Source organism: Girardinichthys multiradiatus, chromosome 22 (genome assembly GCF_021462225.1).
Source record: "Girardinichthys multiradiatus isolate DD_20200921_A chromosome 22, DD_fGirMul_XY1, whole genome shotgun sequence".
Taxonomy (NCBI): domain Eukaryota; kingdom Metazoa; phylum Chordata; class Actinopteri; order Cyprinodontiformes; family Goodeidae; genus Girardinichthys; species Girardinichthys multiradiatus.
In genome coordinates, this window is record NC_061814.1 from 11,900,403 (window position 1) to 11,928,044 (window position 27,642).

At 39.5% G+C, this 27,642-nt stretch overlaps 3 protein-coding genes across 10 annotated transcripts in view; 2 read left to right on the plus strand and 1 right to left on the minus strand.

The window, feature by feature from the left end:
- Positions 1–12,742, minus strand: part of LOC124859089 (WD repeat containing planar cell polarity effector) — a 119,336-nt gene extending 106,594 nt beyond the window's left edge. For 2 of the 7 annotated variants that reach the window (XM_047351591.1, XM_047351593.1), the window contains exon 1: positions 12,285–12,739. The gene's annotated coding sequence lies outside the window, so the exon portion shown is untranslated. Of the gene's footprint in view, positions 1–12,284 lie in introns of all 7 variants that reach the window. The other 5 variants (XM_047351598.1, XM_047351596.1, XM_047351594.1 and 2 more) reach the window with 4 other exon arrangements.
- Positions 12,743–12,793: 51 nt separating this feature from the next.
- On the plus strand, positions 12,794–19,441 carry mdh1ab (malate dehydrogenase 1Ab, NAD (soluble)). 2 transcript variants are annotated; one of them, XM_047351599.1, is made up of 9 exons: positions 12,794–12,855; positions 13,333–13,431; positions 13,885–13,981; positions 15,618–15,793; positions 16,000–16,122; positions 16,208–16,384; positions 16,968–17,081; positions 18,712–18,801; positions 18,922–19,441. In XM_047351599.1, the coding sequence occupies exons 1-9, from the start codon at positions 12,853–12,855 to the stop codon at positions 19,042–19,044; spliced, it is 1,002 nt and encodes a 333-aa protein (XP_047207555.1). In that variant the 5' UTR covers positions 12,794–12,852; the 3' UTR covers positions 19,045–19,441. The 2 variants fall into 2 exon arrangements, with proteins under 2 accessions (XP_047207555.1, XP_047207556.1); XM_047351600.1 differs by lacking the exon at positions 12,794–12,855 and adding an exon at positions 13,142–13,195.
- A 2,405-nt stretch (positions 19,442–21,846) lies between these two features.
- The window catches only part of ugp2b (UDP-glucose pyrophosphorylase 2b), a 34,902-nt gene continuing 29,106 nt past the window's right edge, over positions 21,847–27,642 (plus strand). Inside the window, exon 1 of the mRNA XM_047351691.1 lies at positions 21,847–22,595. Coding sequence (XP_047207647.1) covers positions 22,577–22,595 — 19 coding nt within the window. The 5' untranslated portion in view covers positions 21,847–22,576. The remainder of the gene's footprint in view (positions 22,596–27,642) is intronic.

Genomic DNA, 27,642 nt, shown 5'->3' on the forward strand with positions numbered 1-27,642 from the left:
CCCATGATGATTTGGGTGGACAACTTCGAGACCAGCATTCTTAGATGTAAACAAACAGATTCTCGAAGAGCAGATTAAAACATGGTGGAAGATTAACTTTTACACTTTGAACAGGATAATATAGTTATAGCTGGTCCGTCATCCTTCAAACATTGGGAGGATGGCCTAAAGAAATGGACCTAGAAGGAAGGGGGTCATCATATTCAGCTGCTTTGCCAGTACATTGCTAAGAAAGAAGAACAGAGGTAAAAATCTAATTCGATTCAATATTGAACAGAACACAATAAATCTTTTATTATCCCAACAGGGACTTTTTGCTCAGTGAGTGAATGCATGACACTAGCCATTTACAATGACTTATTAACAAATAAACAAAACAAATTAAAAAATCATGTAAGACACACAATCTCCATCAAAACACACTTAACCACAATGTAAAGAAAGGACCAAAAACACCACCACCCTCTGCAGCCACTGTTATTCAATTTCTCAAGACACAAGAAATACATGTCTGCTGGTACATTAGTTGACTATTTTTGAGTCTGTTTTCTGTTTATAGGTTGAAAATGCTTTCAGGGATGGAAAGACCAGAATGTAATACACTGAAAAATTATTACCAATTATACAACCCATTATATCTTAAAATTTAAATCATAGCTTATTTGTCCTCAGCCGTTCAGTTACTTGTTTTCAGAAGCCGGTGGTTCTTGTCTGGTGGACGGTTGCAGCCAACAGTGTGGGGCGAGGATTTTATTGTGTAGGTATTTTGAACAAGTGAAAGGAGCAACAGTACAGGGTTTTAACTGGTCGCTTCAAATTTAGATGCTACCAACTGTTGATATTTGGTGGAAAATAATCCACTCATCACTGAAATAAATCCGTTTCACTTTGGGGGCATTTTTAAGGTCCACCAGTTGAAGCCAAAAGTTACGTTTCTTTTGATTGTCCAAAGGTTATCATGGGCATGTCCTTAGATATGCAATTATTATAAACTGACAAAAAAGAAGAAATTTAGCTAAACTGCAAACCACTTTGCAGTTTAGCGTACTACTTGTAGTTTAACTGCAAATTACTTTAGAAATACAGCTTGCTAAACATGATTAGCTACCAAAACTAACAGCTTTAATGCAGCTTTGGTAATCTTACCGAAAGATGCAGCCACAATCAATCCGAAAGCAACCCTGCCAGGATTAAGATGGATATATGCCACTGTAACAATATAAGAGAAAACACATTATCTGGCTCTCCCTAGTCCTCTGATTAATACTGGTTCCTTTAGGTATTGCAGTTGTATGGTGTACCCATTCCTACCCACATTCTCCTAAGAAAGTTTGCTTTATTTTATGGGCAAGATCTATAAAGAGAGTGAGTATGAACAATACTGTCTCAGCAAAGTTCTATTAACTGTGCCATTTAGGAAAATCTGAGGAAAACACTTCCAGTTACCTGCAGTAAAGCAGTCAATTAGACTCCTATTGACATTTGAAAACAGTTGAAAAAGAGCAACAATGCACATGCACTCAAGCAAGCAAACACACATCTGGCTATTCTCCACCTGTCAGAGAGCCCAAACATGCAGTCATGCGTGAAACTGCCCTGCTCTGTCCAACACTTGTCCTCTGAGTAGTGCCATTATAGAACTGAACAAACAACAAACTTCCAGTGTCTATGCTGTGATGAACTCTGTTTGCTCCTAAAAACACCCTACTTCACCATGTTGAGAAAGCAGTTACATAGCAGTTCTCAGCGATCAGTCCTAAAATCTACAGCAGTGATTTCTACTCTGTACTCTGAACAATAGCTGGGCTCTGAATAAATATACGCTGGGTCGAGTTTTGTCTTGTCAGACATTGTATCCTCTTTCTGACTGTCTGTTATGAGTTCTACAGGTGAACTAGAATGAATAGGATCTATTTCTGAAATAAAAGATTTGAAAAGATTTGAATCAGGCAAAGAGAGAGGATGGGAAATTGGTCAAGAAAAATCTAAGTTTTAAACGTGACAAAGAATGCACTCTGGACAAAACAGGGAAAGATCACTTTTAGGCCAAACAATTGCTCTATTAGTCGTTTCGCATGGGACCAGCTGTATCCCACAGATATACGGCTCACTCATTGGCTTAGAGGTAGATCAGTACACAGGACAGCACTACATCTGTCAGCATCTTCAGACGGGACAGCAGCGCTGGTCTCAATTGCTCCGGGTTTATACACTTTGAGGTTCTTCACTTTAGACTCAGAACCAGGTTGATAATGCAAAAGGGAGTGCTGGAAAGGTTACTGAATGAGGCTTAAACACATGTCCGAGATGCGAGTCACAGTGACTTGATTGGGTCTGGTTTTTGCTTGAATGGAAGCTTTGATCTGTTTTTGAGTCTTATTTTCAAAACAAACACTCTCACAAACAGTCCTACGTGGAGGTGGCACCCAATCAGGGGCCACCTCCACGTAATATCACTTAGTTCTGTGATTAAAAAGCAAAAACACAACTGACCAATTAGTCTTCTTCCTCTGACACCAGAGAATTATGAGATGTCATCCAGAATATTTTCCCTTTTAACTAAAACAAATGGTCTGATGAGTGCTGTTTTGCACATTAAAGGAAAACACATAACCATTCAACCGTCTAATAGCAGTTCCATATTTAGAACTTTGTCACAATTAAAATTCCTGAGCTCATGTTTTGTTAAATAGGACAGTCCAAGTCCTGTGTGTCTCTAAGTGGTTCAAATTAAAATATTACTTTAAATCTAAATCTGAATAATTTAGTTCTCAACTGTAAGAGTTCTTTTTAACGAAGTTATCCTATAAAATTCAACTGACCAGGTGAAATCAACTGGAAATCACAGTCTTTGGAGGTGAAATGTCAAAGTCCAAAGGCGTTTTCACACCTGAGGTTTTAAGTCCGTTAAAAAAATAACTCTGGTTCGTTAGGAGCCAAGCAGCAATGAAGGAGTGAGGAGAACATTGGGAATAAGGCCTACTGGGGGCAATTGAGGATTCAAATGTCTCTTTGGTGAAACTTATGGTGAGCCAGTGGTTAGGTTTTGTTTAGCTTGTTTCACATAAACAGCACTATAACACTGAAGTTCTAATTGCCATCTTTGCCAAATACCCTGATTTACTGTGTTGTTGCAAAGGAATAATTTACAACACCTGTTATTGTTAGACCAAGCTTTAAGATTTTGCGAATTCCCATGACGGTCGACCGAGCAGGATCAGTCTGATGTCTCAAAAGTTGACCCTAAAGAGTCAACACCAGGACAATCCCTTTTAAGAACAACCTCAGGCAGTGTACTTCTTCTGAAACATTCTATTCTTTATCCAGTGCCTCCAACAGTACACCTCAGTTATTCCAAAGCATGAGTACATGGTTAAATGCTTTGCAGTAAAAGCTTTTTTATTTCATTTTGATTGTTTTTCTGCAGGCTCTAGAGTGCAATGAAAACTGCTCAATTCAACCTAAACCTAACAGTGTAAGCCCGAGGAGGAAAGAGATATGGACAAAGAAGGCTGGGCCACACTGGATATATAAACCAAAATATTCATAAAGATGTGATTAAACTGATTGTATAATTCTCCAGTCCTACAGCACAAGAATTGGGTACCCACTCAACACATCAGTTGATGAGATGCATGCATCTGTTGGCATTAAGGCAAAAACAAAACATACCTACATTGCAGGTGTTGTGTATTTTTGCTAATTTGGTTTTCCATGTCAATATTTAGTTATATGTGCAACAATGACAAAGAAAAATGTTGAACACAGTGTACAGGCTGGAAATAAAAGTGATTTGCACCTTGTTACATGGTGATGTCTTGATTGTGTTCTTAGGAAACTCTCATATGTGGACACTTTTTTGTTAAAGTGATCCAGGTTTAAAGATATAATTTTTAATATTTATTGGTCCCTCGTAACCCTTAAAAGGTAGAAGATATTTAAAATGCAATGCATATCAAACCTGGGATTTCAGGAGGTGAAGCAACCTAAAGACATCGTTTAGTTTGTTAAATGTGTGGGAAGATCACAGACAGGATGCAGATGACCTCATGAAGGAACACCATGAAAAGATTCCCACCAACATTCTCTTTAACGTACATCAGGTCCTTCTTTTATCCACAACGTCCCCATCCTCTCCCTTACATGCATAAGCTTAGCGTCTACTGGTCGGGCCAATCCCGCAGGCTCACCGTTGGCACGGTAACGAGCGCTATCCTGGCTAACATCTGCTGCACGACCCGGGGCCACTCAGAATGGGCTTTAATCCCCACACAGTCGTGTTGTGGGGGGAAAACATTCTTTTCTTTTTAGACTGTGCTGATAAACAGAGCCGAGCGGCGCTGCTGGTAAACCTGCAGACAACCGACCTCTTGGAAAGACCGGGAATGTTGTAATGTTGTTGGTTACGCCCCCCCTCCCTCCTTTGCTGTTGTGCCACAGGCCATTATGGCTGGGCAGAAGGGTGTGACCGCCAACTTCGGCAGCGAGTTGCCATCGTTGACCCAGTTGGATGGATTTAGGTTTTGAAGTTATTGATGTGAGTAGGTGGGTCGGAGGGGGGGAAAGGTTTGTCAGCCAGCCTTGCTATGCAAAAACAACAGTCACATTGATAGACAACATTCCACTCTGTGCAAGTTTGCTGCCACATCATTTGGCTGCAGATTCAGGAGGCTGTTGCTGCTGCCTTTTTGGTCATCCTTCAGTGAGTTTAGAGTGTGCTGGTTGCTGTCAACAGCAGAGGAGAGAGAGTGCTCAGTTGGGACAGTTGTAGAATATCAACATGTGACAATTTGATGCCCCCTTGTGGACAGAGTCAGGACAAGAGCTGCTAAAAACCGCAGAACAACTCACATCAAGAATCATTCATGACATGGCAAGTCAACAACTCTTCTTCCCTCTAAAGCAAACCAGGCCATGATCCTTGTTCATATTACTCTTGATGATAACGATCTTCTTTGGCAATGACGCAGAGGAGAAATGACGCTACCCCCGTCAATCCGTCCATCAGCTGCTATGAAATATGTATTTGTCTTAATATGGAGTTTGATTCCATCAACCCCATTTCACGGACCATTTCCCTATGCAAACACCTCCAAGGGAGGTGTGTGTGTGTGTGTGGGGGGGGGGTTGCAGGGTGTAGCCAAGGCAGCTCAGCTCGTAGTGAGGGAGAGACACAACTTAGATTGCTCAGTGTATGTGTGTATGTGTGTGTGTCCTCCATGAGATTTAATTGAATAGTTCTGCTTCAGTGCCAAGAAGTTAGTTAGTCTGTTTGCAGAGGTCTGTGTTCTTTCTGATTGAGTCTTGGTTTTTTTTTCTCCCACAGCGTGCCAGCACTTGGCTAGAAACAGAGTCATTCTCCGGTTTCAATCACAGACACTGCAGGCACATCAAGCCAGACGGGAAGCATTTCACATCCCCTCAAGGCCATGTCCTGACGGAGCCAAAACCATACGGACAACAACAGCTAAAATGGACCCGCAGGTTCTTTCTGGATGCAACCAACCCATAATATTGCAAGCTGGAAAGGAGACACATTTAAATATTTTTAATTTTTGTTTGCTTTGCAAAAGCATTCATAGTTCTCAAACTTCTTCACATTTTGTCACATTACAACCACAAACTTTAACACATTGTATTGGGATTTATGTGAGAAACTAAACACAAAACAGCAAATAAATATGAAATAAAAGCATATTATGACATAGTTTTGCTGCAGTTTCAGCTGCGTATCATTTGGGAATGGTCTCTAGCTGCTTTAGACATCTCAGGATTGGAATATTTGCTTATTCTTCCTCACATCCTCACATTGATTTTGGTCTGGGCTTTGAATGGGCCACTGTAACAAATCAATTTTAAACCACTTCATTGTAGGTCTGGTTGTGTGTTTAGGGTCTGGAAGGTGAACCTGTGGCCCAGTCTCAAGTCTTTTGCAGCCTCTAACAAGTTTTCATGTATGATTTGTCCTGTATTCAGCTCCATCTGTCTTCCAATCATTCCTGTCCAGCTTTCCCATCCCAGCTGAAGAAAAATCATCCCCCACATCTTGATGCTGTCACCATGTGTCACTGTGCAGATGCTGTGTTAGTGGTGTGTTCATTGTTACTTGTCCTTCAGATGTCGGGTTTTGTATGAAGGCCCAAAAGTTTAGTTTTGGACTCATCTTAACCAGAACACCTTCTTCCACACGTTTGCTGTGTACCCTGGATGGCTTGCAGCAAAGTTTAAATATTGACTCTTGAATTTTCTTCTTGTCACTCTTCCATAAAGGCCAGATTTGTGAAGTTCATGAGAAATATTGTCCTCTTGATTGAGTCTCACATCTGAAGTTTGGATCTCTGAAGCTCGTCCTGAATTACCATGGCTGCGTCTTTGATTAATGCTCTCCTTGCCTTGTCTGTCAGTTAAGGTAAATGGATATGTCTTGGTACGTTTGCAGTTTTTAATTTTAGATGATATATTACAACCTAACCGTGGTTTTTCACTTCTCTACAACTTTCTCCCTGACCTGTCGATATGTTCCTTGGTCTTCATGATGCTGTTTGTTCACTAACATCCAGTAGAAAATCCTTAAGGCCTTCATAGAACATTTATACTAAGAATCAAATCCACACACATGGAGGCCATTTTTCAATTAGGTGACTTCTGAAGGTGGCAGGTTTAAGTGGATTTTATTTGGGGGTATAAGAAAAAACAGGGATGAACACAAATGCACTCCACACTTTTCAGATCTTTATTTCTAATGCATTTTAAAACAATGTATCGCTTTCCTTACATCTTAGCTTTGCACTACTTGTGTTGATCTATGAAATAAATATATTATGTATAGACGTTTGTGGTTACAGTTCCATAAAACATGGAAAACTGTGGAGGTATAAGTACTATTGCAAGGCAATGCATATGCAAAATTGTTCCATGTCTTCTTTTTACATTATGGTCTGAATATCTAAATAAATTTGGGATGACCTGATCTCTACACTTTTTTCAGATACCTTGATAGAGCAGGGCAGTGAGAAAAGTCTTATTTGTATTAACTAAAACAGTCAAATTTTTCCTAAACAAAGCAAAAAGGTGTGAAAATCCTTTGCTTTGATTATCAAATTTCAGTGTAAGACTTTGAACTGACAACTGTCTACTTATAATCCCCAACTCAAAGACAGAGCTTCTGCTGTGGCAACAAGTGCTACAGAAGCTTCTTCAAAAGAAAAGAAAAAACCCCCTCTTTCCAATTGGTGTGAAAGGGGACATCCAGGTACGGCTGCTTAAACCTGGCCGCATACTGACGCCTACTGAATTTAGATAGTTACTGCAAGTATTGGTAAATTAAAAGGACAGGTTCACATGGGTTTATGTTCATATCCCTATGAAGAAGATAATATGGGACAAAACTCCTCTTTCTCATCTGACCTACAACTAATCTAATGCAGGGACAAGATGCTCCTAAGTCACAGGAACATCACAAAGTAAACAAAGTGGTGTCAGAAGAAAAGAAAAGCTGAGCTGGATGAGAGATAACGGTCACAGTAATGTCATTATCTGCTGAGCTTGTCTTGTTTTGTGTGCTTTTGTGTTTCCCTGGGACCTACAATCTCATTGTGAGCTCTGATCATCTGTAAGGGGCTATTTGGTCTAGTGAAGGCAGATAAGAGGGGGCGATACTGAGGCCGGTTGCTGCACTGCCTATCTGCCTCCAAGCGCCGACGTAACGGGGTCGCTCAGGTGCACTCTGCAGGGACAAGTGGAGGGGTGGGATAGGAGGATATAATATGGGAGTGAGAAGATAGATCAGCAGTGATGAACAAGAAAAGGAGGAGAAGGACAAGAGACATGCTGTCAAACAGTTATGAGGACCTTTGCAGCTATGAGCAGAAGTGAGAATGCTGCCTCTGTGTGTCTGTGTACTTAAATGTGGATCATCCATTGCTGCACATTGTACATATGTTAAGCTATTTGTACACATGTGAACTCTTTCTACTTGCTTTCGGCTCTCTGCTCCAGGTTTCACCTTTAATCTCATAAAAACACCCATCAATGCCGATTATTTTCAGACTCACACAACCAGACACACACAGAAGCTCAAACCTGCGTGAAAACTGGCACCAGATAATATCGGGCGCCTTGTTGCCGTTTCTTGTTTTATTGCGATTTTCTTTCTTTCACAAACACAAAGTATGCCTAATCCCCTCATGCCGATCTGAATGTGGAGACTGTCAGGGGGAAAAACAAACACTGCACTCAGATGGGTCAAATAACATTCACAGCAGCAACAGATTGTCTCAAATGTGTGCACTCATCTTTAAAAAACAACTATCAAACCTAAGATGATTTTTTTTTATTTTGTGGCACTAATGGCCTTTATTTCACAGTATATAGACAGCAAATGAGCAGAGACAGAAAACGTAGAGCAAAGGTTGGGAATTGAACCCCTGCCGGCTGCATCGAGGGCACATAGCCTCTGTATATGGGCTGCCCGCTCTACCTCTACACTACGCGCTGCGCTCAAACCTAAGGTGGTTTTACAGAATATTCATTGACTGGTTCACTAATTTGTGAATATAAATATCCTGACAAATGAACTCTTGCTCTAAAATTAAGAAAACATCAACATCTAAAATATGGATTATTTATGTCCTCAATTTCTCCAGCTACAAGATGTGACCGGGCAAACAACACAAACAAGTCAATGAACTAATTTCATTCATCTAAAGATGTACAGAGATAACTGCAGCTTTGAGTGGATTGTGAAGTAACATCTATTCAAGACTTGGGGGAGATTCACAATGAGGCATCGCGGCTGGAGTCAGAGTTTAACTGTTCATCACAAACAGACAAATCCGAGACTACAACTGTTTCCTTGTGAAAAGGCCACTTCCTGAACCAGGAACACCAGAAGTGTCTTACCTGGCCTAAAGTGGTCCAAATGCCCCTTTTTAGATGAAAGTAAATTTTGTCTTTCATTTGGAAATCAAGTTCCCAGAGTCTGGAGAAAAAGTGAAGAGGAGCACAATCCAGACTGCTTGAGCCCCAGTGGGAGATTTCCACACTCAGTGATGTTTTGGATTCTGTTTTGATCCACTGTGTTTTATCAAGTCTAATTTGAGAGCAGACATCTTACCAGGACGTTTTAGAGCACTTCATGTTTCCCTCAGATGACAATCTTTATTGAGATGCTGATTGAAAACCTTCATAATATGAGCTATAACAACATTTAATTTCCTTTTGGGATTGATAAAGTATTTTTGAATTGAATTGATTTCATATTCCAGCAGGACTGGGAACCTGCCCACACTGCCAAAGTTACCAATACCTGCTTTAATGACCATGGTATCACAGTGCTTACTGCCCAGCAAAACTCACTTGGTCACAATCCTATACAACTGCTATACAGTACTTCTAGCCAAGCATACCAAGCATGGACAAGAGGTTTGCACATGGGTTGTAGTAGGTTGTAATAGTTGCAACCAGCTAACCAAAAAGTTAGCTTCGCTAGCCCATATTCCACTTACTAAAATGTTAGCTTCACTAACGTTAAACCGCTAAACAGATAAAGAAATTAGTGGAAGCTAATGGCTAAACAAACTGTCACTCAGGCATCTTCCATAACTTGAATAACTGAACACTTTGTAAATGCAATTGAAAAAACTGCCCCTAGCTGCTGCTGCATCACACAATGAATTCTTGTCACGTGTGCACGTAGTAAGCTAATAGCATGCTTAATGGACTCCTCAGGACATGTCAACAACAAAAAGGAAGACACTTGTGAATTTTGTTAGCAGATTTACAGTCGGCACAACATAATTTAGCAGAAACTAAACGGTCTGCTAAGCGAAGCATTTGTTTCACTATTGGCGGTTAGCAAAACCATGCCCACCACTGGTTGCAACAGTAAAAAAACTCGTACTCGTCGTCTTCCGCTTTATCCGGGACCGGGTCGCGGGGGCAGCAGACTCAGCAGAGACGCCCAGACGTCCCTCTCCCCAGACACCTCCTCCACCTCCTCCGGGGGGAGCCCAAGGCGTTTCCAGGCCAGCCGAGACACATAGTCCCTCCAGCGTGTCCTGGACCGTCCCCTGGGCCTCCTCCTAGTGGGACCTGCCTGGAACACCTCCCGAGGAAGGCGTCCAGGAGGCATCCGGTATAGATGCCCGAGCCACCTCAACTGGTCCTCTCAATGTGGAGGAGTAGCAGCTCTACTCCGAGCCCCTCCCGGATGGCCGAGCTCCTCACCCCATCTCTAAGGGTGTGCCCGGCCACCCTACAGAGGAAGCTCATTTCCGCCGCTTGTATCCGGGATCTCGTTCTTTCGGTCATAACGGCCATACCACCCTGAACACGCCTGATCTCAGTCAAAAAACTGTTTAGTTGAAAACAGTGAATCATGGGGTTTTCTGGTATGTTTCATAGTTCGTTTCATTATCTTACACTCACAGTAATAATCTGAAAGCTGTAGACTCATGTTTTTTCTCACACCATTACCAACAGACATCGAGTATTTGTCACACAGAGAGGTAAAATTAAACAGAAGCTGTGAGCAGCACTGCCAGGTTACAGCTGCTGCTTCATCCAGCTCTAAATGAAGCTAACTAACAGAGCCTTTAAAGAAACGAAGCATGTTAGCCTCTGTCTCAGACAGGTGGAGACACATAAACCACGGCCAGGTTTAGGCTCATGTTAGTTTTGTGCAGTAAATCTAAATAAAAAAATTTTAAATATTAGTTTACGATGAGAAAATTATGTTGAATACAGCAAAGACATTGAATCAGGCCCTGAGCAAAACCACTTATGTATTTTACCAAATTAACACTATTAATAAGAGTCATTCAGCTGATTTAATTAAAATAATTCAAAATAAATAAAAAAACAGCCACACATATGACACATTTTTCTATCACATATTGCTTTTTTTAAGACACACAAGGAAACTAATTTATATTTATACAGTAATGAGGGGAAATGAAGGAATCATGTTGTATTTTGCATTTTAAATATAAAGTTTTGACCTTCATCGAAATTAGTGAGCACGGAAGAGGTAAGGTAAAGGTGAATAAATGGCAGAAAGCACGGTTCCAACACAACTGAACTGTCAGCTAAAACAATAAAAAGGATTACAAAACTCTGGAACATCTGGAATTTATAGCCAAAAAATGCAAAGTTTCTAGAAGTTTTAAAATAGAGGTAAGAAGAAAGAGAAGTAAAAAAAAATAAAAAATCAGGACACAAAACTGAAAGCATTGAAAACAGAAGTTCACACACACCTACACAAAAATTGAAAAAATGAGGTGGCAGCAATTATGAGCCATTTTGTGGCCAACCTGTGAGAAATCTGATGGAGGTTTTCAACCCGAAATCCCTTCTTCACTACCACTACTATCAACACTATTTAAACATAAGAAAACAGATGTCTGCAATATTTAATCTAGATCCAATATACCGGGGATATCTGGAGCTGAAAAGGTCAATAGACATGAATGGAAAAATGTGTGCCCATTTGCCCTTTATTAATAAATAAAACACAGAACAGGTCATTATTGTAAAAACAAAATGAATAAAATACGTTCCTTGTCATAACAGTAATTAATTTCACAATCTAAATCTTATTTCGAATAGGTGTGCAAAAATCCACTTTCTGTCCCCCATCAAGAATTAAAATGAAATACAATAGTAAATCATTTTCTGTTGGATTTTGCAGAGACTACACTGCATGCTATGATAAATGGATAAACAAAGAAAAAAGGTGACAAATGAGACAAAATATTCTACTTTAGCTAGGTAATGCCAATGAAATGCTGGTAAGCAACGTACAAAATATATTTATAGTAGTTTGCATATCTGGTCACATTGTGAGACGTTGATGTACTTTTTCAGATGCTAAGCACATACACACACACACACACACACACACACACACAGCCTAACCTAATTCCCCTGGTAAACATTCAAGGATCGAATGACTTTATTGTCAAACCAGCTCACATGCACTTAACACATTAAACATTAAATTTGCGACTTATCTTTAATTAAAGCAACATCAGAATAATGTTTTAGATCCACGTAATTCTATTTTCTAGATTGTAAGGACACCACAATGACTACGCCAAATATTATTATTAATTATTATTGGCTAAAAGGTAATGAAATATATTTTGCTTTGGCATTATCACTAAAGAAACATAACCACAGGACATGTTTTTTCTAACATCCATGCACAAACTGAGTGTCAAAATAAAAAAGCACTCAAACACAAAGGGTGAAAATCGAGAAGAGAATTTTAGTAATTGCCTTACCTTCTGTATATCCTTGGTATTCTTCGGTTAGCACATACGTTTCACTTTAAAAGGGTTACAAGTTTCGTCAGGACGTGAACGACACTTATCCAAACTTAATACCCGCCTCTCGCTAGAACTGCTTATATCTCTACAGTTTTGTCTTATATGAACAATTTATGTAAAGTCGTAGTTGTGGTAGTTTTGTGTATCTTATTGACAAGCGGCTACCCTACCAGCTAGCTGAGCTCTCTGCTGCTACAATCACGTTGCTAAGCAACTACAAGCGGCTCATGTAAAGGGCTAATGCTAACCAGCTAGCTCGTTTCTGATTCTAAAAGGAGTAGTATGAGTAGTATGCGCATAAAAGCAAAATTTTACATCTAGAAATATGCCAACTGTCAGCTTATAAAGTATTTTCTTGAGCTCAGTTGGAGCATTTCAGGACGGGCTTACATTAACAATGCTAAACTACAATCCCCCACATGCTGTCTGCCGTATGACTCATACAAGTGTCGTAATGAAGTAAGTCTTTAAATAGGAGGTAGTTCAGGCTTCAGTCAGAAGTGGTTCGAGTTGCACTGTCAGCATGGTGAGTACTAGAAACAGAAGATTGTTTTTCCTCTGTAAAGCATTGTTAATATGTATTTAACAAAAAAAAAAAAAATGTCATTGTCCTTCTGGTTGTAAAAATTTATGTCTAACCTGAAATAAATTTGTGAAAAAAAAAAAAAAGTTTGATTGAACTGATTTGTAGTTCTGTTGTTCTCTTTTCAAATTATGTGTTTTATTTGCGGTGAATTTTAAGGTAATGAATGAATGGTAGCGGTGTGGATCAGCTGATAACCTAAGTTTATCCTGGTTTTGTTATGCAACAGTGGGTTCCTAAGGGAGGCCAGAGGGTCTATTTATACCCAGACCCCCTGCTCTAGGTAATCCATTTGGCAAGAAATAGATACCCCTACCACACGTGTTGAAATATTTAGCTGCCACAGTCAGAAAGCTGCCTTTCTAAAAGCAGGATAATATGTACTAACATCCTTGTGTTTCTTCACTTTATATTTTTCAGTCTGAGCCTATCAGAATTCTGGTGACCGGTGCTGCTGGCCAGATTGCATATTCTCTGTTGCTGAGCATCACCAAAGGAGATGTCTTTGGCAAAGATCAGGTCAAGATGGACTTTATTTTACCCTAACAACCATAAAAACCATTATCTCATGAAGTGGTATAAAGTGTGACGGATATTGACAGGTTTGAGTAAACTGCTGTGAATGTGGATAATGCCCCAAGCCATATTTTGAAGGGGGTGGTACTGAACAGATGTTGGCTCAGTTGGGGTTGAATCGATTCCACTTGTTCACTCATGTGGCCTTGAATGAAAGAGGATTGTCCTTGAAGTCAGTGAGGAGGATCTTGTGCCAAGAGTCTTAGTCCATCTTTAAAACCACTTGATCCGTTTGGCACACACCTTTGTCACAGAGTCTTGTGGCTTACACATTCAGTGTGTCTATAACAAGTCTCACATATTGCACTTCATTACTAAATACAGACCATTATAGTTAAATATGCTTCATTGATTTTAATCTAATACCAAATGCCTCTCCTCCCTTTCTTCTATTAGCCAATCATCTTGCTCCTTTTGGACATAACTCCCATGCTGCCAGTCTTGGAGGGGGTGGTCATGGAGCTGCAGGACTGTGCCCTTCCACTTCTGAGAGGTATGAGAAAATAAATACAACTATGTAATCAGATCAATAGTTTACAATAACATGAGATATTTTCCTGGGGGTCATTCATCAGATTACTGTAAAACATGATTAACTGAATAAACCACACATTTACAGATGCAAAAAGTAGCTACAACATATAAATGAACAGTTTATGGCAGAAGGCTGTGTAGCAGTCTGATGGTTCTGCTGGTGATGTTGTGGTATCACTAAGCTAAAGATGGCAGTTTAAGAACCTAATGAAGAAGATGTGAGAAGTCTTATCATGTTTAGTCTTGTTCCTGCAGCAGCTCTGAAACAGATTCAAGACAGAGGATAGGGACACTCCAATGACCCTCTGAGCTCCCATCACTGTCCTCTGCAGAGCTTTCCTGTCTAACATATTGCAGCCAGAGTACCACAATGACATGCTGTATGTAAACAAACTCTTGGCCTTTGTTAAATGCAGTGAGCATTCTGGTAGCAACTGATGTTTGGTTCAGTTTTCTCAAAGTTAAATTCCCCTTTCCACTCTTTGGTAACATAATAACTAGATTTGTATTACAGATTAATTGAGGTATGTCATTGTTCCTGTCAGGGCTGTGATTTTCCAGCTAAGAAAACAAAAACATTCACGTGTACCTTTTTTTTGGCTTAGAAACATCCCCAAGGTGATGTATAAACTAAGGCATGGTCAGAACACAATGTCAACTAAACCAAAACTTTACATTGGAGTGCTTTAAACCTACCATGGCATGATTTCCTGCTTTCCCGTTTGGTTTCCTAATTATATGTTTTTAGCATGATCTCAAGTGGATCAAGCCTTTGTGGCCCATTTATGGCATTGACATGCAGAACATTTAGATGCAGTGAAATGGTTGAATAAGAAAGGAAAACTTGCAACCTGTGTAGTCTAGAATGTAATGTCCATTTTAATCCCAGTTTTCCAAATCAAGTAAGTTATTTTTTCATGTTTACTGATAATATTACCAAATCAGGTACTTATAGCAGGTATCCACTCCTGAGTACTTAAAGACAGTATCTTTAATTTGGTTTAAAAATTATTGTCTTTTATTTTTTAAGCTAAATGTTCACCCTAGGATTTGTATACAGCCCTGCTTTGTCTCCTCTGGAGCCATTGGATTAGCCCACCTGACCTTCATGTGTAAAACTCTTACAGATGTTGCAATTTTAACCCTCATCATCAGATTGGATGTTAGGGGCCATTATGTGCCAACTCCATTGTGACCTAGATTTTGTTTTTCTCTGTGAAATTGTGCTGTCTATTGCTGTGTTTGGACAGGGGCTGAGAGGCCCCTGTATTAACTAGCAAAGACAGCGCTTTAGGCAGCGACTGAGATGGACAGATACAGTTCTGGGTCTGCATGAGAAACATTCAGAGTCCATTTAGGCTTATTTTTTAGCCCAGTACTTGATCACTGTCAATAGAGTGATTCTCAGAGTTTAATTGCCAGTCCATTTTAACTCTGACCTAGGAATCATTTATGTATAAAACAGCCCACAAACACAAAGGATTAACTGTCGACTTTTCATCCTCGAGTTTTGGGGGTTTTTTGTGACAAAAAAAACAACATTGGAGCCACACAGAGCATAAAAACCACCAGTAGTTTATTTTCTGCTCCCACAGACATTGTAGCCACTGACAAGGAGGAGGTGGCCTTCAAAGACCTTGATGTGGCCATCCTGGTGGGCTCAATGCCCAGGAAGGAGGGGATGGAGAGGAAGGACCTTCTAAAAGCCAACGTGGCCATCTTCAAGAGCCAAGGAGCCGCCTTGGATAAGTATGCCAAGAAGACCGTCAAGGTAATATTTAGTGCTTAAGAAAATGATTTATCTTTTGTTACTTATTTAAAATTTTGGAAATATTCCTCAAAGTTACAGATTTGTGTCTTTTTTAAATGCTTTTATGTTTGAGTGTCCACACAAATTTTTAGTCTGTTGTGTTACTGCGGTCACAGGGAGAAACACGAGAGGTTAATGGGATTGTATTTAAATTGATCAATTTTCAGGTGCTGGTCGTGGGAAACCCTGCGAACACAAACTGTCTGATTGCAGCTAAGTCCGCTCCCTCCATTCCCAAAGAAAACTTCTCCTGCCTCACACGTCTGGATCACAACAGGGCTCGCTCCCAGGTTCGCCACCTCTTATAAGCACTTTCGCTTCCACACTCAGACCTTCAGCAGCCATGAAAACTGAACTCTCCCTCTCATCCTGCAGGTGGCGATCCGCTGTGGTGTTCCTGCCACCCAGGTGAAGAATGTCATCATCTGGGGAAACCACTCGTCCACCCAGTACCCCGATGTTCACCACTGCAAGGTCAACATGTCTGGCAGCGAGCTCGCCTGCTTTGACGCAGTCAAGGATGATGCTTGGCTCAAAGGAGATTTTATAGCTGTGAGTTGATGATTCCTCTGTTAGAGCTAAAGCAAACCTTCGAACATGTTTGTATGATGGCAATAAATGAAGCACCCTTCACAATTATTGTTACCCCTTAAAATGAGAATAATGTCATAGAAAATTCAACCTTTTAATTTGAGTACATTTGTTCAGGTAAGAAATAATTGTTTTTATTAGAAACACAGATTCTCCACCTAAAAGCTCCTCTGTTTAAAATAAGGGTAACTAATGGCTTTTTTAAAATGTAAGCTTTGCTCTTTTAAATTAATCAGTGTCTAGCAGCTTGTAATTAGCAATCTTCCTCTGTCCCATGCCACTTTTATCTGCTTTTACTTTGCTATTCCTCAGAATAGGAAAGACCAGAGAACAAATAAGGCAAATGTGTGTTGATCCTAATAAGGAAATGGCTACAAGACAGTTACTGCTTGCATAAACAAACTCAGAATCAAACACAGGACACAATTTTTGCCAAATTTCAGTTAGATTTTTGTTGTATTTTTAGCAAACCTTCCAGACTTGAGTGACCCATTTACATTGTTTTTCTAAATGTTATCAACAAGTCTATGTTGTCTTCTTACAGACAGTTCAACAGAGAGGTGCTGCAGTCATCAAGGCCAGGAAGTTGTCCAGTGCCATGTCTGCAGCCAAGGCCATCTGCGACCACATGAGGGACATTTGGTTTGGCACCCCAGAGGTAAACGGCGGATTTCCTAACACTACGACTCTGTTTAGGGAAATCGCATCTGTTGTTGTATACTTTACTGTCCTCTTTCAGAAACCTGTTTAACTCAATAGGTGCCTTTACAGAAATCCAAGAGGGTAGGTGCCTACCGGCTGGTGCCTATCTCCAGCAGTCATTGGGCTAGAGGCGGGGTACACCCTGGACTGATCACCATTCCATCTCAGGGCATCACAGAGAAACACAGGACAGACTGTCATGCACACACACACACACACACACACACACATAGTTAAGGCTGATTTTAGTGGAACCAGTCAGCACTCATGTTTTAGGTCTGTGGGAGAAGGTCAGAGGAACTGGAGAAAACCCACACATGCCCAGGAAGAAGAGATGAACTCCATGCATTAAAACCCCAACCAGGGATTCAAACCAAGAACCTTTTAGCTCCAAAGCAACAGTGCAACCAACTGTGCAAGTGTTTATTAGACATTGTTTCAGAAACTGCTTATCTTTTAAGGATCTGAACTAATTAGTCTGTTTGTGGCAGGGAGGAATATATGTCATTGATAGCTGGTTCCCAGCTATCAATGACATATATTCCTCCCTGCTGAATCAGCTTGGAAACGGGCAGTAAAATTATCGAAGCTCCAGCTGTTCATCTGGAGCGCAAGCTTCACTCAGGATTCAATCTGTGACATTTATGGGCAAATTATTCTGGGAGTCAGATTATTGGCGGTGATGGAAAACAATGAGGGCCAGCCAGGACATTTTTCTGTTCATTAAATCGGATGTTTTGATGTAACGTATAGTAACTTTCCCCTGGAGCAGAGGAGCACCAGTTGTGGATGTCTTGTACACTGCACTTCTGCTGTTTTATTGTGGGTGCCTGTTTTTCAGCTTCTTCTTTGGATGCTGCAAGAGTTTCAGAAATTTGATGTGTGTAGACCCCGATCTCTGCAAAGGCCCCTATGATTTATTGAAAAGTTATGGATTTTTTATTTTTATTTCTGTCTATAAATATAAGATTAACTGATGCATTTAGGGTTGTTACAGAAACTCTGCAGTAGACATCCTGATATGCTGTTATGCTTTTAGCTGTCTACTGATTTTATTTTCATGCTGAGCAAGAACAACTTTTACACCCCTGGAAAAGCTTTGGAGATTAGTTTTCTCCCCTCCCTCATTGTGCTGCCCTCTGTGTGTGATGGTAAGATGAACTTAGATCTTCGTCCAGCATGAGTTGTTTTAACTTCTGACTCTAGATATGGGCATGTTGAGAGGAGTAGCCAGTTCCGGCATAACTTGTGGTTCCGGTTCTCTTGTGTTTCTGATTTTTAAGAGTGGCCAAAAACAAACGGGCCCCTGTGTCACAGTATATTTATAAGTCATGGACTATATATAAAGGTTCCTAAACAATCTGATATGATATGCTGGGATAACCTTGTGGCGGTCGGTTTTAGTTTCTTTTGTCAGTTTGGATGCTATAATTCATTAGTCCTGATTTATCCATCCTTTATTTATGACTTTAATCTTATGATACAGAGCTCCCAATGTGCAGATCATTTTTTGTTAAAGATTATTAGTCTGCATTCTGATGAAGCAGCACTGCATTTCAAATTGACTCGTTTCCTCTTTTCTTTAGGGGGAGTTCACGTCTTTAGGGATCTACTCAACTGGAAACTCCTATGCAGTCCCAGAAGACCTCATCTACTCATTTCCTGTCCAGATCAAGGTAGCCATCATCTCATATCTCGGCAAGCCTACTGAGGACTTTTTTGTTCAATATGTTGGAAATTTTCTTCTTACGTGCATGAAAATACAGAACAATGTGAATGCTGTTTTTTTTCTTTAGGATAAGATCTGGAAGATTGTCGAGGGGCTTCCGATCAATGACTTTTCTCGGTCCAAGATGGACGCCACAGCAGCAGAGCTGATGGAAGAGAGAGACACAGCTGTGGCTTTCCTTGGAGTATGACTACATTCAAGTGGGCCAACCCTCCACCATGCACACAGACCCAAAACTCCGGAGGCACGCCTGTAAGGCAGCACTCCATAAACCCCTTCGATACTTTGTGCAGATGTTTGTGTTGGTGTGAAAGAGAAAGTGAGGGTTTGAGGACGTAGATGGATTTATGTGTCCACTGGATACGAGCTAGACATATTTTTGTTATCTAGAAAAACAATAAACGTAATTTTACTTCAGCATACACTACCTGAACTCTTCCTAACATTTAATAAGCTGCTTATCAGACTTTGTTCTCTGGAGGTGAGTGAATGGACGGAAGAGTCTTTCATATTGTCCGTGATGCACTTGTCATTAAACACTGTAACTGATGACTCGACGTTAGAAATAAAAAATGTATATAAAGCAATATGGTTGCTTCTTGTTGTTTTTAATAGTTAGACGTTTTTGCAATTTGGTTCTGAGTGACCCGATTTACCAGTTTGGCAATGTATCTTGAGATCTGATTAGCTAGAACTGATGGTCTTTTATTCAATGTGATCATGTGTACTGTGAAAACTGCTATTAGCCTGTATCATAGTACAAATATCAAAGATTATAAAGGGAATCTGCTTTGTGCTCTTGATCGCTGCAGAAAAAGCATCTACAGTAATTGGAGACATCAACTTTTGCTTCAGAACCTATGGTTTAATGAACTACCTACAAATGTCCAACCAAAGAAGCTGCCTTTTAAACTCCCTGTTAGTAAGAAGCCGTTTTATTAAGCACAATCTATCATTTTCATAAACAATTTTTAATGAGTCTGCATATCCAACAGTTTTCCTCTGAGCAAACGACACCATCTTTCACTGTTGCCACTAAACCCAATATAAGTGAAATATCTGGATATTTGGCTTTTTTAATCTCTCAATATCTTATTTATTGAAAAATATGGAAAATTATATTTATTTTAATATTTCTACGGGGCTCCTATCAAGTTTTTATAGCTGTGCTGCAGAAGCTTGTAAGAAGTTACACAACTCCGGTTTTTGTCAGAAGGGGGCAGTATTTCCTTATCTGATCTGCATCAGAACCATTAACGTACATGTAATTAGACTGACAAAAGGTCACAGTAGGTCAAAAAGAGCTCTAAGGGTACAAAATTTTCCATTGAAAAATACCATTCCAAGATTAGTACTTCCTGCATGTTTTAATACAGAAATATTTACAGGTGGTTAAGATTTGGTTTACAGATTTAGAAACACACACACAGATCAGTGTAAGCAGCTTTGTTAACACTAGCAAATTTCCACCAGGTTTAACACCCAAATGTAAGAAATACTGATGCTTGGTCTATGTGATTATTTTATTGTCAGATTTTAAAATAATATGTAATGCGATTAAAAAGTATGCCTGTAGGTATCACTAATAAGCTAAACTTGGCTTAATTCTAAATAACGCGAAGAGCCGTTTGGGAGTTGCTTCCTTAGCTCAGCCAAATGGCATGAATCCAGGAAAAGAGACTAAATTCCTTTCATAGACATAGAAGAGTAGATGCTGTGTCGACGCTTCTGCCAGATTGGGCGCCATTTTTGTTGAGACACGCAAAAAGGTCCTGAAAGTTCAATTTCAAAGGTTCTTAGGTGAAGCTTTGTGACTGTTTTCTGTTGTGAGGTTTTATGTGCACCAGGTTCCTCTGTCTCACATTAGATGGAAAAGTAATAAATAACAAGAAATTAAATAAATCTGTCATCCAGAACTAAATGCTACCACAATTTTATTTTAGTTGTGGTCTCTTTCTCTAGTGTTTCATGCCAAGAGAGAGACTATTTTTTTTTATACCTCTGCCAGACTTTAAATTGAATTATTTTCATTTAACCAAGAAGTTTGTTTCTGACAGAAATCTCTCAGAAGTTAAAAATAATGAACAAAAAGTATTTTTGTGCACATGTCATGTAACAAAATAGAATAACAAATATTATTTATACCCTTCTCAAAAATCAATAAAAAACTTTATTAGCATTGCATCAGTCAAACCCTTCTTATAATGGGCATAAACCTGTTTGATGAGCTCCCTTCACAAAACAGTATAGATTACAGAAATACAGTTTAATTGTTCTGAATAAAGTGGAATGAAATTAGGTTGCTTAATATATTTTAAGAGGTAAAAGTAAGTTTGAGTGTATTTTTTGCAAGGCGTTTCATATTGCTTGTTTTGGCTTGTTTTGATTTTGCAGATACTGGCAGTTTTCATCTCAGTTATCACCATTGGTAGTTCTAAAAATGGACATGCATTACTGTACATCTATACTATCGCCAGATATAGTTAGATGTGACATTTTCTGTTTCTTTTATTCAGGAAACCCAGTTTTCCAGGCGTACGTGTTAGTATTTGCCACTCACAATATGGCGGAGTCGCCGACGTGTCGTTTCTGCTCGACAACGAAGCCAATGCAGCGTCTAACCGTGTACGTCTATCGCTTGCAATAAACCATCGAAAATACGTCGCAAAAAACGATTGGTTCCAAAAATGTCATCACAGGAAAGAAGCTCTCTCATTGGTTCCCGTTTGCCCTTGGTTGGAATTGCATTATATTGTTAAATATCTTTAAACTGTTTACTTTTCTAAATTTTTCATTTCCCCAAATGTGGAAGTTTGAAGGAAACAGGTGCATGGTGCTTTAAAGTAGGCTAGGTTAAAAAAAACCAAAAAAACTGAGCGTTTATCGCTGTCTTCTTTGCTGTAGTCCAGGACGACACCATTGACTTTTCTCCACCAGCACCCCACAGACACACAGTAAGAAAATGGCTTCATTCTAAACGTTGCTTCATCAGTTTATCACCGAATGCTGTCGTTCAGCTGGGGGCTCGCTTGTTTTTGACCGGCCGGTAGCCGAACGGTTTGCCAAAGATATTTAGCGGAAAAGCGAACGTTTTCTTCCGCGTTGTGTTCAAGGAAACGCTGTTGAATAGTTGGCCCAACTGGACAGCATTCCTGGAGGACATTTCATCTATCCCTCTTTCACTGTTTCTTGTACCTTCTAAATTAATTATGGTTTCAGTACACTCTGCCTCAGCAGTTAATAGTTGACAGCGTCAGTGTAAACGTGGACTCTGGATTGAACATAGTAATAAAATGCATGTTAAGGGCGAGGCAATGGGAAATACAACGATCAGAGGTGTGTTCTGATTCCCAGCCAAGATTTCTGACGTGCTTTCAATAGTAACTGGGAATGTAAAGAGAGGCAAACTCTGCCACCCGTAACCGCGTAGTTTTACTCGTCTGGAGCCGCCGATGAGATGAGTATGATTCGCTTGAAATTCGTTCCTGAGATTGACAGGATGCCTACATCCCTGGAATGCTCGCACGATTAATCAGCTCCAACGATCGAGCAGGCGGCGTTAAGAATACCTCATGGGAATTTTGGTGTTCATTTAGGGAATGAGGTGTTCACTGACACTTCGCTTTCCTCTGTGAATCTCGTGAAGAAAAAACTAACTTATAAATGAGACTTTCTTTGATTGAAACTACTTAACTGGATTTATTATACTTGGCAGCTTAATCATGGCACTTTATGTAGAAGGTAAGGATATATTTTGTTTCTTAGTAAAACTTTACTATTACTTTTTTCTCCACTTTTTAAAAAATGAGCTAAAACAGTTTTCCAAGGCGGCTATTTTCTCTAGTGTGTTTGGAATGCCTTCCAGACATTTATTCTGTTTTGTTTTACTCCAAACATGCACTTTTATTTCACCCAACAATTTAAATTACAGAGCTTTTTCGCCACATACAGAAGGGATCGGTCATAACTGAATGCAGCTGCCGGGTCCAGTTTTATTCATCTTAGATTTCAACCACACTGCTTCCTTCATATTAAAATAGAATGCTTTGGCGGTGGGATTTGCCTTTCTTCGCCCTTTGTACCATAGCTGTTTTCAGTCACTTCTTTTAGTGAATTAAAGTAAACAGTCAACATTTTCTATTCAAGATCATTTTCTGGCTTTTTTTTTTTTTTTTTTTCAGTTCAAGAGCAACACTGTCGGTTTAATTTTTAGGCTATCTAAGCTTCTAGGTTCCAAACTCTTGGGACAATACATTGTCCAGTCATAAAAGACAAGAGGTCAGAAAGGGGTGGAGAGAGGGTGAAAACATGCAGCAAAGATTGCCGGGGTTGGGAGTTAAACCTGCGACGGGCTGCTTCGAGGATTGAAGCCTCTGGATATGGGTGGCACATGACCCCTGCGCCAGCTACAGTGTTAGATTTTGTCTTTCTCTACAGTGCCTTGCAAAAGCATTCGTACATAATTGTAAAGAGGAAGGCATGCATTTGCAAAAACTCCATACTGCATAATGAGCACCTGTGGACATGGCATCTCTGGATGTATGTTTAGGGTTTTGTCCTGCTGGAAGGTGAACCTCTGCCCCAGTTCCTTAAGGATTGCCCTACCATCTTCTCATCAGCTCTGTGCTGAAAACCATCCCCACTGCATGATGCTGCCACCACCATGTTTCATGACTGGAATGGTGTGTCTTGGATGATATGGAGCTTTCTACTAAATACTGTCTTTCACATGTAGGTCAAAAGGTCACATTTTGGTCTCATGCGACTAAAGCACCTTCTTCCTGGTGTTGGACTGTATCCCTACATGTCTACTGGAAAACTTTGATCAGGATTGTTTATGGCTTTCTTGTTGCCAATCTTCCATAAATGCCAGATAAGTGGTGTGCACAACTAATAGTTGCACTAAACACAGATTCTTCCTCTTGAGCTGTGGATCTCGGCAGCTCTTTGAAGAACGGAGGCTGGAAAAACTATCTTAGTCTTCAGCAAAAGTCTGCCAATCCCACCAGGGTGACATAAGTAGATAACATTTTCAGTGTCCTGAATGTTTGACCTGGTACAGGTTTATCCTTGCTTCAGTTGGTCATGAAAGCAAACAGGATCTAAAATGGTGCGCAAATGTACAATCTGTCTACTTTAGTCATGCAGGCTGAGTTTGTGCTGTCGCCTAGTCTTTCCTTGTGTCGGATCATACTGGAATTTGAGGGCCAGTAAGGATGTTCGAAGAACATAAACTAATACCATCAGTAGTCTTTTTAGAGATCATGGGTCCTTTTGTTAAAATGTTAAACAACATGAATAAATCAAACTGTTGAATAATAACGATTTCTGTAAAAGCTCAAAATGTCTTCTTTGCTGCAGTGTTTTGTGGTCAGTTTTGTACTAAATTATTACATCTTTCGCTTTTCTACAGCAAGCTAGCCTCAAAAATTCTGGAAAAGCATGAACTTGGCTTTTTTATTTTCCAGGTTTGAATAAGTATGGAAAAACAGAAGATCGAATATGGAAAAATGTGTGATTTTCCAGACTGTTGGAGGATACATTTTGTTTTGGTTTCATTTCTGTTTCTAAACCGTTTCTCCTGCTATTCTTTAACAAATGTAGAACAGTGGGTGAAGCTTTCCAACAGTCGACTTTTAAGTTTATTAAGCTATCTTGCGAAGTAAACATATTTGGTGCTCTAGTCACATATATTGCCTGCTTACTTTACTGCCAATACCAGTTTAAGGGGGACTGGATTACCAGATGTTATGTCAATTTATTTTGACATTCTGCATGTTTACTGCCAAAGCGAGCTTTGTAGAACGATTCAATTCTGGTTCTAGTTATGTTGAGGCAAACCTTTTCCCACTGACATTGTATTGGCTATAAAATATGTCCCTGTCTTCCAGTTATCAGGGTGTTTTTACTGCACTGATTAAAGTGCGCTTAGTTTAGTGGGAGTCTCTTAATGGCAGCGATAGGGATGTTGAAACACCACATTAACAAACTGAGGCCACAGTTCATACTGTGAAATCTCTGACACACTTGTTGCTGCTCGTTATCCATTTCCTTCTTTTGCTGCGAGCCGAAAGGAATGGAAATGATTGCATTTTAGGGTCCTGCTCTTGTTAAGGTGAGCACTTTTACTTGCTAAACCCGCCTGTGGGCTTGCCACACATTTTATTGAATAATCATTAACTAAGATAAGTTGTCAGACTATATTATGATGAATAGCATAGGCTGTGTTTTGTTAATCATATTCACAGTCTAATGATTACCTTGATACCTTTTCCACACACTTTTTCCTTCTTCCAAAAATGTAATTGGTTTCCATTTGGCTTTATAATGATTTCACATGCTGTATATTGGATTTAGGAAATAACAAATGACTTACTGATGAGTTAACTCTTAATTAGAAATCAGAAAAGGACAGCATTACTACCTGTAAGGTCCCTAGACAACCTTTCATTTAGATTTAACTGTACCTTTGGTTCTTAAACTAGGCTGAAGTTGCAAAACAAAGCCCTAAAATTCTATTTTTAGGATTTTCTCACAATAAAAAATTGTAATAAAGTTCACGAACAGATTTGGAAGCAGACCTCATCTAAGTTGGTCCAGGTGCCACAAAAGCAGTGAAATGACGTTATAACACTGTATGGTGTATTGTAAAAGTTATTGATTAACTCCTCGGATTGCAAAATCAACTCTCTTCCAAAATAGCTTCTCTAAAAAAGCACAGATGTGATTAATCAAATATTTCACATAAAAGGTAAAACAACGTTGCTAGAGATGAAAAACGTAAAACAAGTTAAACAAATGCTAGATAAAATTAGGGCTGGGAATCGATTCAAATTTCAAGAATCGATTCCGATTCTCAAGATTTAGAATCGATTCTTTTCGATTCTATTCAATCCAATTCGATATTGGATTGCTGGTGTTAATTTGTTTTAAGCTGTCACCTGAATTACATGACAATGTAGTTATGAAACATATTGATACTAGTATTCTATTAACATTCAACATTAAATTAATTAAGTAATGGTAGTTAATGGTGGCTGTAAGGATTAAACTATCTTACTGAATGTCATGCTATAGGGCAGAATACCCAAACAGATCCAGGGTAGAAAACAAAGCACACCAGAGATATCTACAGCTGCAATTTGGACACTAACCTGGTAAAATATGACAGTAAAAATTCACCTTAAAGATGTTTCTGTTGAATACAAATGCACTTTTATTTTAACAATATAAACAAAACCTGACATTCTCAGCCAGGGTTAAGGTAAACAAAGTGCTAGTTTCAAAATATCACGTTTTCTTTTACGGACTTGTACATGTTTGGGATGACTTCTTCAGACAGACGTTTGCGAGACACCATAACATAATGCGGTTCTGCTACTTTCAATAGCCGCCTGAAACCGTCATTTTCAACAACTGAATACGGCCGCATATCTTTGCAAATAAAAGGCCGCAATCGCCTGTTAGCTTTTGGGAACGTGCAGAATTGGCTGGTAGTTGTAGCGTTTGCTGGAGTTTCATCTGTTGCGGCCCGGAGGATGTCTTAGACGTGACTTCCTGTTATTCCTGAGGTTGGCCGGATTTCCACAATATTTCACTTCTACTCGGCATGTCTTGCAAATCGCTTTGCTTTTGTAAGGCTCACCTTTGTCTACAACGTCTCTAAATCCGAAATGCTGCCAGATCGGGGCTTTGAGTGTGTCGGGCGTGTTTAACTACAGGGCTTGGCTAACATTACCCGAATGGCCCGATGCCATGTTAAAACTCCATCTTCATGTTGTTGTTGTTCTTATTTTTCTTCTTCTTCCTGTATCGTGGCGGTTGGCAAACAGCTGTTTGGTGCATTACCGCCACCTACTGGAGTGGAGCCGGAAGTGCCGGCTCACACGTTAGAGCTCACAGTGGAAAATGTACTTTTAAAAAATCGATCTTTGGTTATATAAATCGATCTTTAGGAATTAATATGAGAATCAATTCAGAATTGGAAAGTCGATTTTTTTAACACAGCCCCTAGATAAAATGTAGATTAACACCAGGGTTTTAATACTGCCTTACTGCAGTATTAAAACCCTTTCTAGTGCTTTGAAAAGACAAGATTACTGCCACGGGAAAAAGAAAGTGCACCTCAGAATTCAGTAGCTTGTAGAACTGCCTGTTAGCAACAACAATTTCAAGTACTCATTTCTCTATAACTTTATTAGTCTGTCATAATGTTGGTCTGCTCTTCTTGCAAAGTTGCTTCAGTTCATTGATGTTTGCAGACATTCATTTATGCATAGATGAGTTTGTTCAAACAAAGTTTTCATCTTAAATGCAAAATGTACTTGTATGTTTTGTACAATTTTTGTCCAAGTATTGGTCTGAGTGGGTTGTTCTTTTAGCAAATGGTTTGTTTAAGAGTCTATACTTCATTTGATTATTGGATTACTAAATTAGTGAACGATTATTTTGACTATTTGTCAAATGGGAATTGTTCCAGATGTCCCGCTGCCATATTATTTTTTTAAAGGGAAGATGTTTTTTCTAAGCAAAGACATAATTAGATTTTCCCAAAACTGTATATATCAGATGATAGTCCAATTAAATGACTTTGGCAAAGTTTTTACAACAACAGGGATGAAGCAATTCATTCCAAAAACATTTTTTATACAGCAGGTAACTTTCTTTGTATTCTCTATGAAGTTGCAAGCAGCTGCCAGTCATGCATTAGACATTGCATTACTCCTTATCAACTTCCTCTCTGCATGCTTTGCAGACAGATTGGATCACGCCAGTGTGAATCCATCCC